The 16,694-nt window shown below is 34.2% G+C and overlaps 1 protein-coding gene across 1 annotated transcript; it reads right to left on the bottom strand.

Moving 5' to 3' along the window:
* Nucleotides 1–1,810: 1,810 nt before the first annotated feature.
* LOC137404765 (baculoviral IAP repeat-containing protein 7-B-like) lies at nucleotides 1,811–16,053 on the bottom strand (the record flags this gene model as incomplete). Its single annotated transcript, XM_068090996.1, has 10 exons — nucleotides 1,811–1,939; nucleotides 2,439–2,544; nucleotides 2,645–2,729; nucleotides 2,858–2,932; nucleotides 3,141–3,254; nucleotides 3,524–3,660; nucleotides 3,771–4,014; nucleotides 4,251–4,343; nucleotides 15,169–15,456; nucleotides 15,915–16,053. Coding segments are annotated over 10 exons (1,410 nt in total), but the record flags the coding sequence as incomplete, so codon positions are not given.
* Between the last annotated feature and the right edge of the window lie 641 nt (nucleotides 16,054–16,694).

The following is a 16,694-nucleotide window of genomic DNA, read 5'->3' as shown; positions in this document are numbered from 1 at the left end:
ACTTTCAAGATCTGTCGACAAGTGTGTGTGCGCGTGTGTGCGTGTGTGCGCGCGTGTGTGCGTGCATGCGTGCGTGTGTGTGTGTGTGTGCGTGTGTGACTAAATGCTATTTGATTATGGTCTCTTCTTAATCAAACTCAATATGCTTTCCACATCCATTATCTTTCCACATTATAAAACATCACGGAACATCAATGATGAAATATGAATTGATATTCTTAGAAAAATACTGAGTTGTTATGGTTACTAGTACACTGGCTTTTATCATGAGAGATGGTCACGTGTAATAGCTATGTGCACAAATATTCTCAGATGTTGGAAGGTGGTCGAGCAGTGCGTATGATAGCATGGTTGTCTGAGAATCCAAATATCAGAGTGCATATATATAATCTATAAACAGCGCAGTGTTTTTCCCAACACTATTAGCTCTCTTATTATAGTAAAGAGTTGAGTGCATGAAGTTCTCTGTTAGTTTTGAGACTTAATAGAATTTTGCTATGTAAAATTTGAGAATGTGTACATATACAAGGGCCTCAAATGTAAAGAGAAAATGCTTAAAGTTTCAAATACTATATACACAATGATGCAATCGTTATTCCAATTTCTGCCTAATTGATTCATATATGTATAACAATGGTGCAATAAATATTCCATTTCCCCTTCATTGATTCATAACCAAGATGAAAATGGTGCAATCAATGCACCATTTTTATCTGGGTGCATCATTAAGATGTACCCAGATAAAAATGCATCATCACTTTATGATTTCCGAGTGACTAGGTTTTTTGGCACGCTTGTAATACCAATTATATGCGTTTGCTGCTCTATGTTAGCCAACCATGACAACGCTAAAGATGTAAACATGAATCACTCATAAAACACACAAGCATATTAGCATTCACACCCTAATTCAGCGGAGATTCAACTCCTACAGGTTCGCCGCAAATTTCAAAGACATTGCTCTGGTAGACTTCACTTTTCATCAGTTCGTAAAAATATCATGCATAGCTGAAACAAAGCGGTAATAAAAATGTCTTTTACCATAACAAGATAAGCATGAAGTTGAAAACAAGCTACTAAATTCTTCCCACATGCCTCTACTTAGTTATTGGTTATAGTTTTAAATACATATGTAACTCATTGAAGTTGATAGGTCAAATGTCTGTACCGTGATTGGTTGAAGTTGTGTATGTCGTTATATTGTGATTCATCATTGACTGTATTTATAATTACCTATAAAAAACTATATAAAAACTGGCACTAAATATCGAGGTTCAAAATACAAATAAATGCATTAAATAAAAAAATATAAGTGAAATATAAGATTATCCTGAAGTAAAACTTGTAACGAAATAAAAAATAAACTATAGGCTATATATTGCAGAGTATAAGGTAACGGGTTCATTTCATAAAACACTTGAAAACTGATCTCAGCAAAGGGAATGCTTGAAAAATTTAAGTCAATCTTAAGGAAAACTTTAGTATACCTGGTGTTTCTCATCACAAGAGTATGGAAGGTTATTGGTTATCGTCAATGCACAACAGTTGCTGTTATTCAGATCAATTCTTTTTCATTTTTTGTTTATCAATAAATACTATCATCACCTACAGATATTAATAAACAAACCCAGAATCTAAATGTTGACTAGACAAAATAAGCCATCTCACGACGTCAACGTGACCTTGCTAAAAGATGAGTTTGCGTCAACTCTGTCTCATTGAAAATCTAAAAGTGACATTTTACTTAGAATCTTGAGAATTTTAGGATTTCTTTGGCATCTCTACATAACCAAATCATACTATATCACAATTAGGCGAGGAAGGTCCTGCAGGCACCCTTCACAGTGCTAGCACATGCTGGGCATTTTGCAGGGAGATTTCCTTTGCTGCAGTCCTGACAGAGGCAGTAACATCCGCAAGGAAGGACAACGGCTCCAGACTACAACAAACAAACATCCATTAAACCAGAATAGATTAAAACTATATTAGCCAGGGCGGGTACATGTGTAATGACCAACATTCAAATCAACAAATCAAACTGATCAATAATGAAATTGATGTGAAATGTAAACTGCCATAATATCTGAATTTGAACGATGCCTTTAGTACAAGGCCACCTCTATTTGAACGCCTCTATGAGAAAAGAGTTGAAAAATAGAGCGCCAGCTTACATTTCAAGGTCACCTTTATTTGAATGCCAGCCTCTATTTGAATGCCAGCCTCGATTTGAACGTCACCTTTGTTTGACTGCCACTATATGGGAATGGTTGAAAAATGGAGTGTCATGGCATTCAACTATAGGTTTTACAGTATTTTAGCAACCAGATCAATACACGAAACTGGTCAATAATGAAATCAATGTTATAGGTAAACTATTGACTCATTGAAGCCCTGATAATAAATATATGGCTTATGATAGAACAGTAAGGAAACCTCACCATGTTCTTTCTACACTTTTTACATCTGAGAGCATCAACCAGGTCCTTACAATCCTGCTCAGAGGGATCATTAGGGTTCGTGATCAGCTCAACCATGTTAATCCTCCTATAAGAATATAAGGTTGTGTTATACGGAGGGAGACAATGTTAGTATTGAGTTTCATCTAATGGCAACCAATAAGAACAGTTAAATATGAGGTACCCACCTTCCTGGTTGAGTGGTTGAATCAGTGACACCAGTTGTCACTGATTGGTCATTCTTTCTACTAGCTACTTCTTTTTGGTATTCCTCTGTAAACAGTAAGAGTAAGTTCGTAAGCAAGCTGATTGGTAGAACAGTAAATGTACAATGACCTCTAATAACATCGAAATGACCTATGACGACACAAAATGTCTTTAAATGAACTATCTACACTTACCTAAAGGTATGGAATTGCCCTCATACAGCTCCTGTACGATCTCTACCAGTTTACTTGGTTCCTCAAATTCAACATCTACAACCACGATAGAGTGAGTTCCTCATGGTGTGGTACATAACGAGTAAATACAAACTATTTTAACTGTGCCTTATTATAGTCTGAAAGATTTTGCTTCAAAGTCAATTACTAATTATAGTCTCAAGGGCTAAAACAATATGTCACTTAAACAAAGCTACCAGCATACACAAGTCTTCTAAACAATATCAAGGTCTATGTAACTTACCATCATTAACTTCATAAGCCTTGACAATGATCACAGCTGGATACTCAAGTAATCGACAGTATTTGTATCCATCAAGTTCCTCTATAGGCACTGGCTCTTCACTTGCTTCCATGTCTTCCTCTGCAGCAGTACAAAAATAATTAACTAATATCCAGAGGTCTGTAAACACTGATGGAATTTACATCACAAATTAGACAGAGTAAATAACATAAATGACCTATTTTGTTAAAAAGACCATTTACTAAACAACATATTTACTTCTGGACTTGTTTAGTAAATAAAACTAATATCTAAGTCAGAATGACAAATTAAATATACTGCCATCAGAAGGTGAAAAGGTTGGTCCAGAATTAAGAGCTGAAATAAAGTGATAAGCAACTTACCAAGAAAAGAAACATCTCCCTTGTTGTAAAGCAGGGTTTCTGCAGTAGTGATGTTATCGGAAGTCATCTGTTGCAGCACAGTTTTGATGAAGGCCAGTTCCTTTGTTTGTTGAACAAAAGTGCAGCCTGGGTACCACCTTAAAAAACAAAAATGCAGTTGAATACCGCAATAAAATTAACTTTGTAAAGAGAAATTGACAAAATTATAATAGCATTCTAAGCAGTTAATTCAGGTTTGTACACATACTTTGCATGTTCTGCCCATGGATCGTCTCCCCTGCTCCACATCTCAAGCGCTCCATCACACCAAAAACACTTCACTTTGTCTCCTATGCCTTCATACAGAAAGCCAGCTTCCCAAAGCTTGTCTGCAGCTATTGGGTTACCGCTAGGGTATCGTCGGTATGTATCCATTCTCTTACTGTAGACACTCATAGGTGGATCCTTGGGTCTGATTGTGTTGATATTCAGGTCACCAAGAGTAGCTGGTTCTGCACAATAGTTCATAAATGGTTAGGGCTGGTGTTGAAGTCATGGTATTACTCACATATCAGCAAAAAGTAACTGTTACAGTATTGGTAAAATATACAGCTATATTACAGTATTACACCACAAACTACTATAATGTAACTCATGGTAAGAGTTGGCATAGTAATGTGGACTTATACTAAACATTTATTAAACATTTAATGAACTCTCATACAGTATGTGGTCAATAGATACTCACTTCGATCATCTCTGACAAAGCTACTCAGTTGATTTGTCATAAGGTCTTTAGGAAGCCCGCAGTTACTTAAAGGGATATTCTGACATGGCTTGTCTACAACATGATAATCAACATGTTATATTATGCTTGAGAGTATTGCTTGGTAGGCTGAAATCATTTGGCAATAAAAATACACTGATAAATACTTGTGCTAAAAGGTTTAGAAGTAATATTAGTAGTATGTAGAGAGCAGATCTACACACGTTTGCACTTAAAGTGAGATTTTGGGTACATTTTAGCCCGAGAACCTCGGAGAATGGTGTTGTCTGATGGAAAGTTTGGAGGGGTAGGTGTGTGAGTGTTGGGAGCTAAGGTTATGAAGTTTGAGAAGAATTGTGGGAAGGATGCGGTGCTGGTCGAGAGGAATTGTGGGAAGGATGACGTGAAGAGGGCGATAGTTTCGGGTTTCGATGCGATGGGTTTGGGGTTCGGGTGTCGACGAGTTGAGCGATCGATCGTCGAATGGTTGGGGTTGGGTTGGCGACCGGTGGGGTGAACGGTGTTATGTCGTTTCGGTTGAATGAACGCTGATGTTGGACGAGTTCGGGCGTGTCTATTCGTGGAATCGATTAACTGTCCATTCACTATTTATAAGTTAAGAGTTATATATATATGAACATTATATCATTGAGAAGTTCAACTAGAAGGAATATAAAATTATGGAAACTATTCATAAGGATAATTCTAAAGTTTACAATTCTTGTGAAGAAGAAAAAGATGAAACAGATGGATTAGTTGAAGAGGCTGTATTATTACATAATCATTTTGATAACATCACTAAATCTACATCAAAACCGCTTCGACAAAGTTTGCTTCAATTTTTTGGAGTGGTTTTAATATTACTTGCAATAACTGTAGCTTCATCTTTGATTGAATATTTTTTTATTCGGATTACAGGAGAAAAGATGAATGCTACTGTGAACTACGTAGAAGTATTTTTTCAAAATCTTATGAATAATGAAAGTGTGATTTTTGAAACATCTCCTCATCATTATAATTAGTTGAAATGAAAACTTCAATGTTAGTAATTATCAAAACATGGAGAAAGACGGACTACAATCAATTGATGTGAGGTTACATTCTCCTTTCACATCTATGATAACAGGACCAACAGGATCAGGAAAATCTCAACTCGTTAAACGGTTGATTGAACAATCTCAATTAATATCTACCCCTTCTCCAATCGAAATTATATATTGCTATGGAATATGGCAGGAAGCTTTTGAGAATATGAAAGGAGTGGAATTTCATGAAGGATTGAAAGATCCGAGTACTTTTCCCAAAGATGGAGAAAATAGATGGATGATCATTGATGATCTAATGGAGGAATTATCATCAAATATCAAGATGGCTAACAATTTGTATACTCGAGAAAGTCACCATCTAAATATTAGTATTTTTACTATTACACAAAACTTATTCTTTGGTAAACTTAGAACAATTTCGTTGAATAGTCACTATTTTTTTATAGGAAAAAACCCCAGGGATTCTACATCAATCACATTTTTAGGAAAACAAGTTTTTCCTGGACAAGTTAAATATTTTCAGGAATCCTACCGAGATGCAACATCTTCACCATATTCCTTCATGAGACTGGACCTCCGACAAGAAACCGATGATACAATGAGAATTATGGGAAATTTCCCTCCTGTTGACTCTACGCCTATGATTATTTATAAGCCTAATTAAGCAAACGATTTTGATTGGTATTCCATAATTAAATAAAACAAGTATATATTCCAAGTTCTCTTTAAATAATCACCATACTACTTCTGTATCTTCCTCTGAGTGATTACTATAACATCACTAAAATGATCACATAGATATGGCTGAAACAAAAAGAATTCAACGAAATTTACTAACTTTATTATCTCTAGTTGGAGATTCTATTTCTTCTCAACAATCAATTATTAAAAATGCTAAAACGGATTTAATTTTAGCAATTATTGATTGTGTGAAATTACTCATTAAAAGAAAAGAACGACTAACTGATGCTCAGTATAAAGCTTTGAGTCGACAAAGTACGAACATCGCTCGACTGATTAGTCCTAGAACATCGAATTTGGAAAAGAAACAACTTTTGCAAAAAGGAGGGTTTTTATCGGCTTTATTAGGTCCGATCGCGGGTGCTATACTCCCAGGATTAGTTGAACCATTGCTCGGAGGATTGTTTAAACCACGAAAAAGAAGATAATTAAGTTATCATGGATAATTCTCCACTTTCTAAGAGAATGAAAAAAACAGAGTAATTCTGCAAATACTGAACAGTCTTACAGATGAACTTGCAAGTTCTGCTTTACCTCATATGAAAGAAGAAGTAATTAGAACATTACTTGAAATTGTTAAAAATATTATATATGGGAATGTACCTTTAACGAAAAATCAATACCATTCTCTGAGTCAACATAAAAAGGAGTTGATGAATATTATCGATGAAAACAAACCGATTAAATATAAACGAAAGATTTTGCAAAACGGAAGAGGATTATTGAAATGGATTATAAAGCCATCCCTCAACTTGTATTAATCATTCAGCAGGAAGATGAGCTTTCCTAAGTACACAAAAAAATTTTTTTTGGTTTCTGAAGACGAGTACAAAAGGAACCAATTTAAAAGTCAACAGGATTCAAAAATTATCAATGATGGCTATAGTTCGTCACTTCGTTTTAATCCATTAGAAAATCCAAGAGTAAGTAAGGTTAAGGAGACCAGAGATAGGATGCGTCAAATTAATAACGATAACACTATTTCAGACTATAACAAAGTTAATTTGTATGCAGCTGAACTTCAAAAATTTTTAGATGAAATGAATTCAATTCGGAGTTATCCAATTCAACAGTCTCCGACTATTCGAAAACCGATTTCAATGATGTCACAAACACCTTCAGCTCCACAAAATTCAAAAGAAACTCTAAAGAAAGATACACCTGAATTACCCAAAGATAATTCGTCTCAAGATTCTACAGTTTTTAAAGATTCGCCAAAAAAAGAAGACACATTATTACCACCGAAGTTAAACGAAGAAGAACCATCGTCAAATTCTTCTAGAACTTATTCCATTTCTTCAATAGTTGAAGACTTCGGTTCGAAACAAGATCAAACTAAAGCGAAAAAACTTCTGGAAAAATTGGCAAAGTCTGGAAATTATGATTCTTTAACCGGGAAAATAACAGGATCTACAGGAGAGATTAAACCTGAGAACTTACGAAATCTTCTTAAAAGAAAGATTCGTGTTAAAGATAGTTCAATTGTATCTTCTCCCTTTTCTCCAAGTTCATTTGAGAAACAATATAACCTATTTGAAAAAATTATCAAGGAGTCGAACTCGAACTTATCAAATAAATAAAATCCAATTCGAATAGATCGTCTTCACGAAAACCTTATGTAGGAACAAGAGGAAAATGGACGACTTACTAAATGAATTCTATTATACCCCGAATCTACCATTTTCATTAGGTGGAGCACGAAAACTGATTGAAGCACTTCGAAGAAAAGAAAGCGAACAAGAAGTTAGAGATTGGTTAAGTGGTGAAAATGCTTATACGTTACACAAACAAATAAAAACGAAATTTAGAAGAAGACCTACAATTGTTGCAGGAGTTGGTGAACAATTACAGGCTGATTTAATGGATGTTAGATCTCATCGAGCTGAAAATGATGGAATTACATTTTTACTTACATTGATTGATGTTTTTTCAAGAAAAGCATGGGTAGAGCCTCTTGTTAACAAATCAGGTATATTGGTAGCAAAAGCCTTAAAAAAAGTATTGGATGGAACTAATTATAGAGTTTTTCAAACAGACAAAAGAAAAGAGTTTAATAATCGAGATGTCAAAAAAGTTTTGAAAGAAAATAAAGTAAAATGGTTTACATCTGAAAATGAGACAATTAAAGCTTCCATCATAGAACGATTCAACAAAACATTACGGGTGAAGATGTATAGATTCATGACATATTCGGATGATCGTAGATATATTGATGTTTTACCACAAATGGTAAAAGCATATAACAATACTATTCACACAACATTAGGAATAAAACCGAATGATGTAAATTATGAAAATCAAGAAAGAATCTGGAATAGGATTTATGAAAATGGAGAATATAGTTCTGACAGTACTCCCAAATTCAATATTGATGATTACGTTCGTATTAGTAAAGCTCGAACAGTTTTCGAAAGAGGTTTCACAATAAATTGGACAGTTGAAGTTTTTCAAATTACAGAAGTGCTTGATTTTGAAAGACCGATTATCTATAAATTACGTGATTTAGCAAACGAACCGGTTGATGGAACTTTTTATGAAGATGAACTACAGAAAGTGAAAAAACCCGCATTTTTTCGAATTGAGAAAATTCTCAAATCTCGGAAACGAGGAAGAACAAAGGAAATACTCGTTAAATGGATGGGATATCCTGATTCATTCAATAGCTGGGTCAATGAAAGAGATTTTGTTAAATAAAAGAGGATGATAAGGAATTGAACTTCATTGAAAGAATTGAAAATGTCGGAGTTCGTAACTCTTCCTTCTGATGCTAGTTTTAGTGACTTTCCTAAAAATACTAATTCAAACTTTACAGTTAGACTAGCCAGATATGTAGATTTTACAGAAGGACAATGGGAAGTTGCTCTAAAAGATATATCGTTTTTAAATAATTGGCCAAATGTAGTAGAAGGAATAATAAGCATCACAAAAGCGGAACTTAATGGGAGATTTCGTCGTTTCGACATAAAGATTGGAAATGGAAGATACGAAGATATAGATGAAGTAATTCAACGAACTCATGATGTTCTAAAACCCTTCAATCTCCATCCAACTATAGAATTCGAATACGACAAAATATCCAACAAATCTATGTTGTATGTAAGAGATTCGAGTGTTCAGGTTTCGTTTTCACAAGATTTTGCAAATATCTTAGGATTAGATCCGAAGATAACTTATAATGTGGGAAAACACGGAAACATCACATCTCCGGATATCAACTATGGATTTACATCATTATACGTATATTCATCAATTGTAAGTAACAGACTCGTTGGAGATGCAAATGTACGATTGCTACGAGTTGTCCCAGTAAGTGGAAAGAAGTTCTCTCGAGTTTATACAGAATTCAGTCAAGCGCATTACGTTGAAGTGGATAAAATTTCTACTAATGTGATAGAGACCCTTATAACAAGTGATGATGGAGAAAAAGTACCATTTGATGGAGGGAAGGTTATACTAACGGTTCATTTCAGAAAGAAACAATGAATTCCATATTAATTCCATATACTCCAGAAGACTCAAAAAACTTTTACATTCAATATTACACGTCTAATCAATCAGGAAATGGCGGATTGACACCATATAAAGGAAAGAGAGTGATGGGAAATGGACGACTATCAGGAATATTTAAAAAATTAGCAAAAGCTGTTGCGCCTCTAGCAAAAAACGGCTATCTCATTAGGGAAAAAAGGGTTAGATGCTGCATCCAATTATCTTAATAACATGGTAGAGAGACCAAAAGAAGAAGAAGAAGAAACAGATGAAGTAGTAATTCCAAGAGTTAGAAAACCTGGGAAAAAAAAATTAAATAACCGTAGCAAACCTGCAAAGCGACGGAGAAAAGCCACTCCAAATATTTTTTAAAATTTGAAAATGCTTTATATATTATTATCTCAATATTTTTTAGTTCATTTCATTGACATACATCAATAGTGAAAGATGAGTTCTGGAGAGATTGGTTCAACAGGTTTAAAAATATCGGGTTCTCCTTTTACGATAAACGAAAGTTTGGGTATATTTGATGTTCCAGGCACACATAGTTCGGTGGAGCACGGATATTATAGTGAATTAGCTCCGTCACGTCTCAGTGAATATGGGCCAATTGAAATTGAAATACCTGGAGATGTAGATGACTATAGCGATTTAAGTAATTCATATTTGCAAATCGAAGGAAAAGTAGTCAAGGACGATGGTTCCAATTTAGACAATACTGCTGCTAATGTAAATGTTGTACCAGGGGATGCGTTTTTTCATTCGCTAATCAAAACAGCAACATTCAAAATTAATGGATCTGTTGTTGAACATTCAAGTGATTATCCTATGAGATCGTTCATAGAAACCCTTCTCAATAATAGCAGATAAGCAAAACAATACCAATTAAAAGCAGAAGGATGGTTTCAAGATGATAATCTTGCAAAAGATGGTGCGGAATTCGATAATAGTGCGACTACAGCAAGAAAGAATCTTATTAGAGGTTCAAACACATTTGAGTTTTTTGGACAACTCCATCTTAGCATTTTTCAACAGGAAAGATATCTCATTCCAGGATTGAATTGTAAATTAGAACTAGACCGAAGTAAACCAAGTTATTGTTTGATGGCAGCAACAGCTACTCCTGGAGGAGGGGGAAAAGTAAAGTTGACGAAATGTGTACTTCATCTTCGAAAATTAAAAATCAACCAAACAATTCAGCTTTTACATAATGAAAAACTACTTAATGGTGTTAATGCAAAGTATCCTCTTTCTCGGGTATACACCAGATCTTATAATGTGAATACTGGATTAACCCATACTCAAATAAAAATTGCTGATAACACACTTAGACCAAATTTAATACTTGTTTCACTTTCATCACACGATGGAGAAAATGGATCATACAATCGTAATCCTTTCAAATTTGGTCATTACGATGTGAGTCATGTAGAACTACAAATTGATGGACTACCTTTTGGAAAACGATATACTCCAAATTTTGAAAATAGAATGTATACTCGACCATATGTACAACTTCTAAATGCAATGGGAAAAGATCTTTCATCTGAAGGAAGTGGAATTGGACTGACTGAATATGAAACTGGACTTGCAATATACGCTTTCGATTTGACAGGAGATCTCTCATCCGAAGGTTTCCATTTAATGAGACATGTTTCACTAACAATCGATATCGGTTTTCGGGCTGCAACACCAGAAAATGTCTATCTTAATACATATATACAAAAAGATGGAATGATGGAAATCGCTTCTGACTTTAGCGTTCGACTCAGTGGTAGAAGCATATTCTAAGGATGAATACAGCAAATATTTTCGATGTTCTTTCCCAAGATCACATGACTAATAATCATTTTTTTGCTGTCTGTGCAAGAAATGAATTTAAAGAACAATTTTTATCGAATGAAGGAATATATATTTTTAACACACACTATTCTTATCAACCAGGAGAACACTGGATAGGAGTTATTCGAACAAAATCCGAAATTAATTATTTCGATTCAACAGGACGAGATCCTTCAACATATCCAGATGTCGCTCAAATCTTAAAACTTTCTGGAATAAAGTTAATTAAATGGAATGATGTTCTACTCCAAGGATTTCTTTCAACAACATGTGGAGATTACTGTCTTCTCTTTGCAATATTTTGGAGCAGAGGATGTTCAATAGAAGATTTTCTAACAGTTATGCTAAAAATTTCTGAAACAGATACACGAGATCATGTAGTTCAAAAAACTATACTAGATAGATATGATTGGAATGGAAAAATTAGTAAAAGTCTTAATAACGAAGAAAATGACGGTGTTGACAATGTACATATTCAAGGAACTTCCCAAATTGTTAAATTACTAGAAGAACTGACATAAATTTTTTTCTATATTTTACAATTGAATATACATATATACTTTATATCGAAATAAACTTGGTAACAAATACAACCGAATATTATTTACTTTTTTGATATAAGTTTTATATATTGATATACTCACGCTGAGTTGGAGCTATCCTCAAAATAATCCACATATTAATCCATGTATGCCCCTTTACTAGTTCATCATCTTCATCTATTTACTGGTCGAGAGACTGTTATGGAATGGTTAAGCCAAACCAAACAGGAGAATTCCATAGGTAAACCTAGGAAAACAATCAGGTCAAATACACAACAGCCTGAACACAGCGACACTCAACGAACTTAATCGCGAGTAGCCGGCTAACAGAATTCTAGCTGAAGCATACAAGCCTTATGGTATCAACGCTCGATCGACCCAAATTCTCAAGTCTGTATATAAGTAGGCATCAAGAGATGGTTAAGGAGGCAGAATATTCCATCAGATCATGCAACGCTTATATAATGAATTGAAGAATGATGGGTTTGTCCAAAGGAATTAATGAGGTGAAAATAGTAAACAGATTTTCGCGAAATTGAATTTCGCGAAAGTTGACTATATAATATATAATGTGAAATTTTGCGAAATCCAATTTTGCGAAATTGAATTTCGCGAAAGTTGACTATATAATATATATGATGTGAAATTTCGCGAAATCCAATTTCGCGAAATTCACTTTCGCGAAATTCAATTTCGCGAAAGTTGACTATATAATATATATGATGTGAAATTTCGCGAAATCCAATTTCGCGAAAGTTGACTATATAACATATATGATGTAAAATTTCGCTAAATCCAATTTCGCGAAATTCACTTTCGCGAAATTCAATTTCGCGAAAGTTGACTATATAATATATATGTGTAATTTCGCGAAATTCATTTTCTCGAAATTGTAAGCATAGAGGAATGTTTTGTAATCTATTTATAAATTTTCATTAAACTCACTCAAGCGTTTTACAGACGTTCAATTATATAAAGCAATCGAGAACGAATCATTATTATCATAACACTCTTCATAAGCTAACAGAATTCTGAGAAGGGTAAAATGTTAGAATGGAAATGTACAGATAGTTGTCTTCAAATTTGGGCTACACCATGGGAATATTGTACACACGGACTACTTTCCTGTACATGTGGACATGTATATGATGGATTAGCACAATGTGTACATTGGTAAGTACATTTTGAAATTTTAAATTCTAAAGTTTTATATGAATATATAATTATTCATTTTATATACATCATCTTTTCTCAATTTTCAATGGATTTTCAAAATATTAAACAGGTATCAAGAAGATGGTAAGGAAACTGATGAAAAAAACAACTCAAAAGAAACAAACTCTCAAAATAGTGAAACGGAGTTGCAATTGGATTTACCATTGGATTATCCTATAGATGGATTACCTTCCTGTACATGTGGACAAGACGTATACGATGGCTTAGCTCAATGTATATTTTGGTAAGTAGATTTTGAGAATTTTAAAACCAAAGATATATAGTTATCCATTTATTTTATCCTTTCTCAATTCTCAATGTTTTATATATTTAAACAGTGATGATGCAAAACAAAAAGAAGTTGATGAGAAAAGCGAGTCAAGCAACACATACTTCTATCTCGATAAGAAAGAATTACAATATTCTGAAGTGACAAGCTCTTCAACTCCACAGAAAACTGGCAATTAGTATTTATAAGAAAGAATTTTTTTTTTGAATGAATATATATGCAATTCAATAGAACCTTTAGAAATAAAATCTTCATCTCCAAAGATGGAGAATTTATATTTTATTGTATATTTTAAGATACTATTATTAAAATACAATCAATACAATATTCACATATCATTTTCATTGTGGAATAAAAATTTAGGAAAGCATGAAAATTAGATTACAACTTTAGCAGCAGCATGTGATTATGATAAAAAATTTCGACATCCTGTAATTTGTCTACAGAAAAACTTTCATTTCCATATTCTCTTTCTTCATTATTCGGATTATATAATCTTGAGGCTATTGGTACAAATGGGATATTAGTTATATTTTCCTTAAGATTTTCAGATGATGGAAGAGTTGTGATTCCACTTGCTAGAATGATGGTTGCGAGTGTAGTTGTGGTGGTAGTAGGAATTGTACTAGCGAGTGTAGTTGTGGTGGTGGTAGGAATTCTGGATGTGTGTGTAGTTCTGATGGTGGATCGAGTAGTGGAAGTATTAATTGGTGCTGTAAATCTACCATTATTTTCTTCGAATTGTGGATGATGACAAACAAACTTAATAGGCAATGCTCTCCTTCCACAAAACCTTGAACGAGCTGAGTTGCCTACACAATATCTCGCTAACCGTGAAGATGGATTAGCCCATTGAACAAGTCGTTCAGTAATTCCCAACCTTTGAATAATTTCATAACTAGCTATACCATAAGTACAATCCGAGGGGTTATGTTCTAATTGAATTATATTTCGTAAAAATTCACCGTTAACCGAAAAAAATCCAAAACTAATAAATAGTATTGGAGAAATTTGAATTATATCATCTAGTTTTCTATAAAGACTCTTCATGTCTTCTCAAAAGAAATTTTTCATAATGAATAAATCATTCGACTTTCCCCTTTCTTATTACTCATCTTTAAAGAGTTTTATAACGAAGGGAGACTTAACCGATTCCACGAATAGACACGCCCGAACTCGTCCAACATCAGCGTTCATTCAACCGAAACGACATAACACCGTTCACCCCACCGGTCGCCAACCCAACCCCAACCATTCGACGATCGATCGCTCAACTCGTCGACACCCGAACCCCAAACCCATCGCATCGAAACCCGAAACTATCGCCCTCTTCACGTCATCCTTCCCACAATTCCTCTCGACCAGCACCGCATCCTTCCCACAATTCTTCTCAAACTTCATAACCTTAGCTCCCAACACTCACACACCTACCCCCCCAAACTTTCCATCAGACAACACCATTCTCCGAGGTTCTCGGGCTAAAATGTACCCAAAATCTCACTTTAAGTGCAAACGTGTGTAGATCTGCTCTCTACATACTACTAATATTAGATAAACTAACAAGACAAAATGCTCCGCTATCTATCTAAGAAATCTGGGAACATTTTTATTGATTGTAGTAACAAGAAATTCTCAGCATCTCGTAGCCGAAATAAATTTAATAAACTGAGGTCATTATATTAAATTATCCAAAGTTGCTACTAGTAGAAATACAATACTCATCACATGCAACTCACTTTGAACCATTTTGCAGTAGTTAAAGAAGTTTTTATGCTGATACTTGGGTACATCTCCCCTCTTCCAGTTCCTGACGATTCCACCACAGAAAGCGCACTGCACTCTGTCCGCTACACCAGTGTAGTAAAACCCTTCCTTAGCACAGTCATGAGCCTTTACTATTGTTTCTATTGGCCAGTGAGCAGCAAAGGTTCGCTGCCGTTCCCTCTCTGAGACCATGAGAGACTCTTTCTCTTCCTGACTGAGCTTTAGAAAAGCATAGAGGAATTCCTTGTCTGACATGCGATCTACGACAGAAAACATGAAAAATTATTTCCTTCTCGACCTTGCGAGTTTGCTCAATACAAATATTAGTGCTGTAAGCACTGTAGTCAACAGCTAAATAGAATCCAACGAACCAATCACAATTATATCAATGATATACAGCCCCCATAGGGGGGCTGTATATCATTAGTTATACTGAATAGCATAGCACTGACATAGCTAACTCCGCTAGCGCATATCTAGCTAACTCTAGTATAATTATGTCTGATTTTGATAAACTGAATTTTTCCAAACCAATAATGATGTTGAACTAATTCCCTGTCGTGACGAGTACATTCGATTGCTCACTTGTCATACATACTCTGAAAATAATACCTTTTAATATAAAAATATTTCATTATTATTATGAAAAGATGATCTATGCAGTTAAACGCTTAAAGCTCAACAAGGTTTTGAAAACAAATTGGTAGTTCATACTTACCAAATTGCTCCTTTCTTTCTTTTTTAATGCCTGGTGGTGGCCCAAATCTTCCAGGTATCCAGTCATATCCTGACACATACTCAGCGGCTTGCCTGCGCCGGTCTACATCCAATGCGTCAAAGTTTCTTTCAGGCATATAAATAATTAGTCATGACAAATGTAACAATGAAAAAATAATTAGTTTTAGTAACTTTTAGCAACCATAATCTGAGAATGCTGACTTTTGAATTATAGTTGAATAAAACGATTGCTATTTACAATCCCAAAAAGTAATAAGAGATAGATGCATACCTTATGACATATGCGGGCTTTGAGACAATATGTCCACTGAAATTACGACAAATTATCAGTAATGTATGGTTACCGCCGGTAGCAGCTATTGGCAGCTTATGACAAGTAATAGCTCCAGTCAAAAATGATTAATAATTAACCAGGTTCTATATACAGCTATACAGCTATACAGCTATACAGCTATACAGCTATACAGCTATATACAGGTTCTATAATACAGCTCCTTATATTGTAACGTGAGAAAAATTAAAAAGTTAATAATAATATATTTAAATAATATAATATATTTTAATTGTATAAATGTTTCTGAATTAATGTTTTTATATTAATAAATAGTGTGGTGCAAAGCTAAAGCTTTGTCACTAGAAAAATATAATAATATTTTACAAATATATAAATAATTATTTAAACTATAAATCAGTGTTTAAAAATTTAATAAGATGTAACTTATAAATGCAATCATGTTTTTGTGTGGTTCTATATAATGTT

Source organism: Watersipora subatra, chromosome 9 (genome assembly GCF_963576615.1).
Source record: "Watersipora subatra chromosome 9, tzWatSuba1.1, whole genome shotgun sequence".
Lineage (NCBI taxonomy): Eukaryota > Metazoa > Bryozoa > Gymnolaemata > Cheilostomatida > Watersiporidae > Watersipora > Watersipora subatra.
Note: the sequence above shows the minus strand (reverse complement) of the source record. Positions and strands in the feature narration are given on the sequence as shown.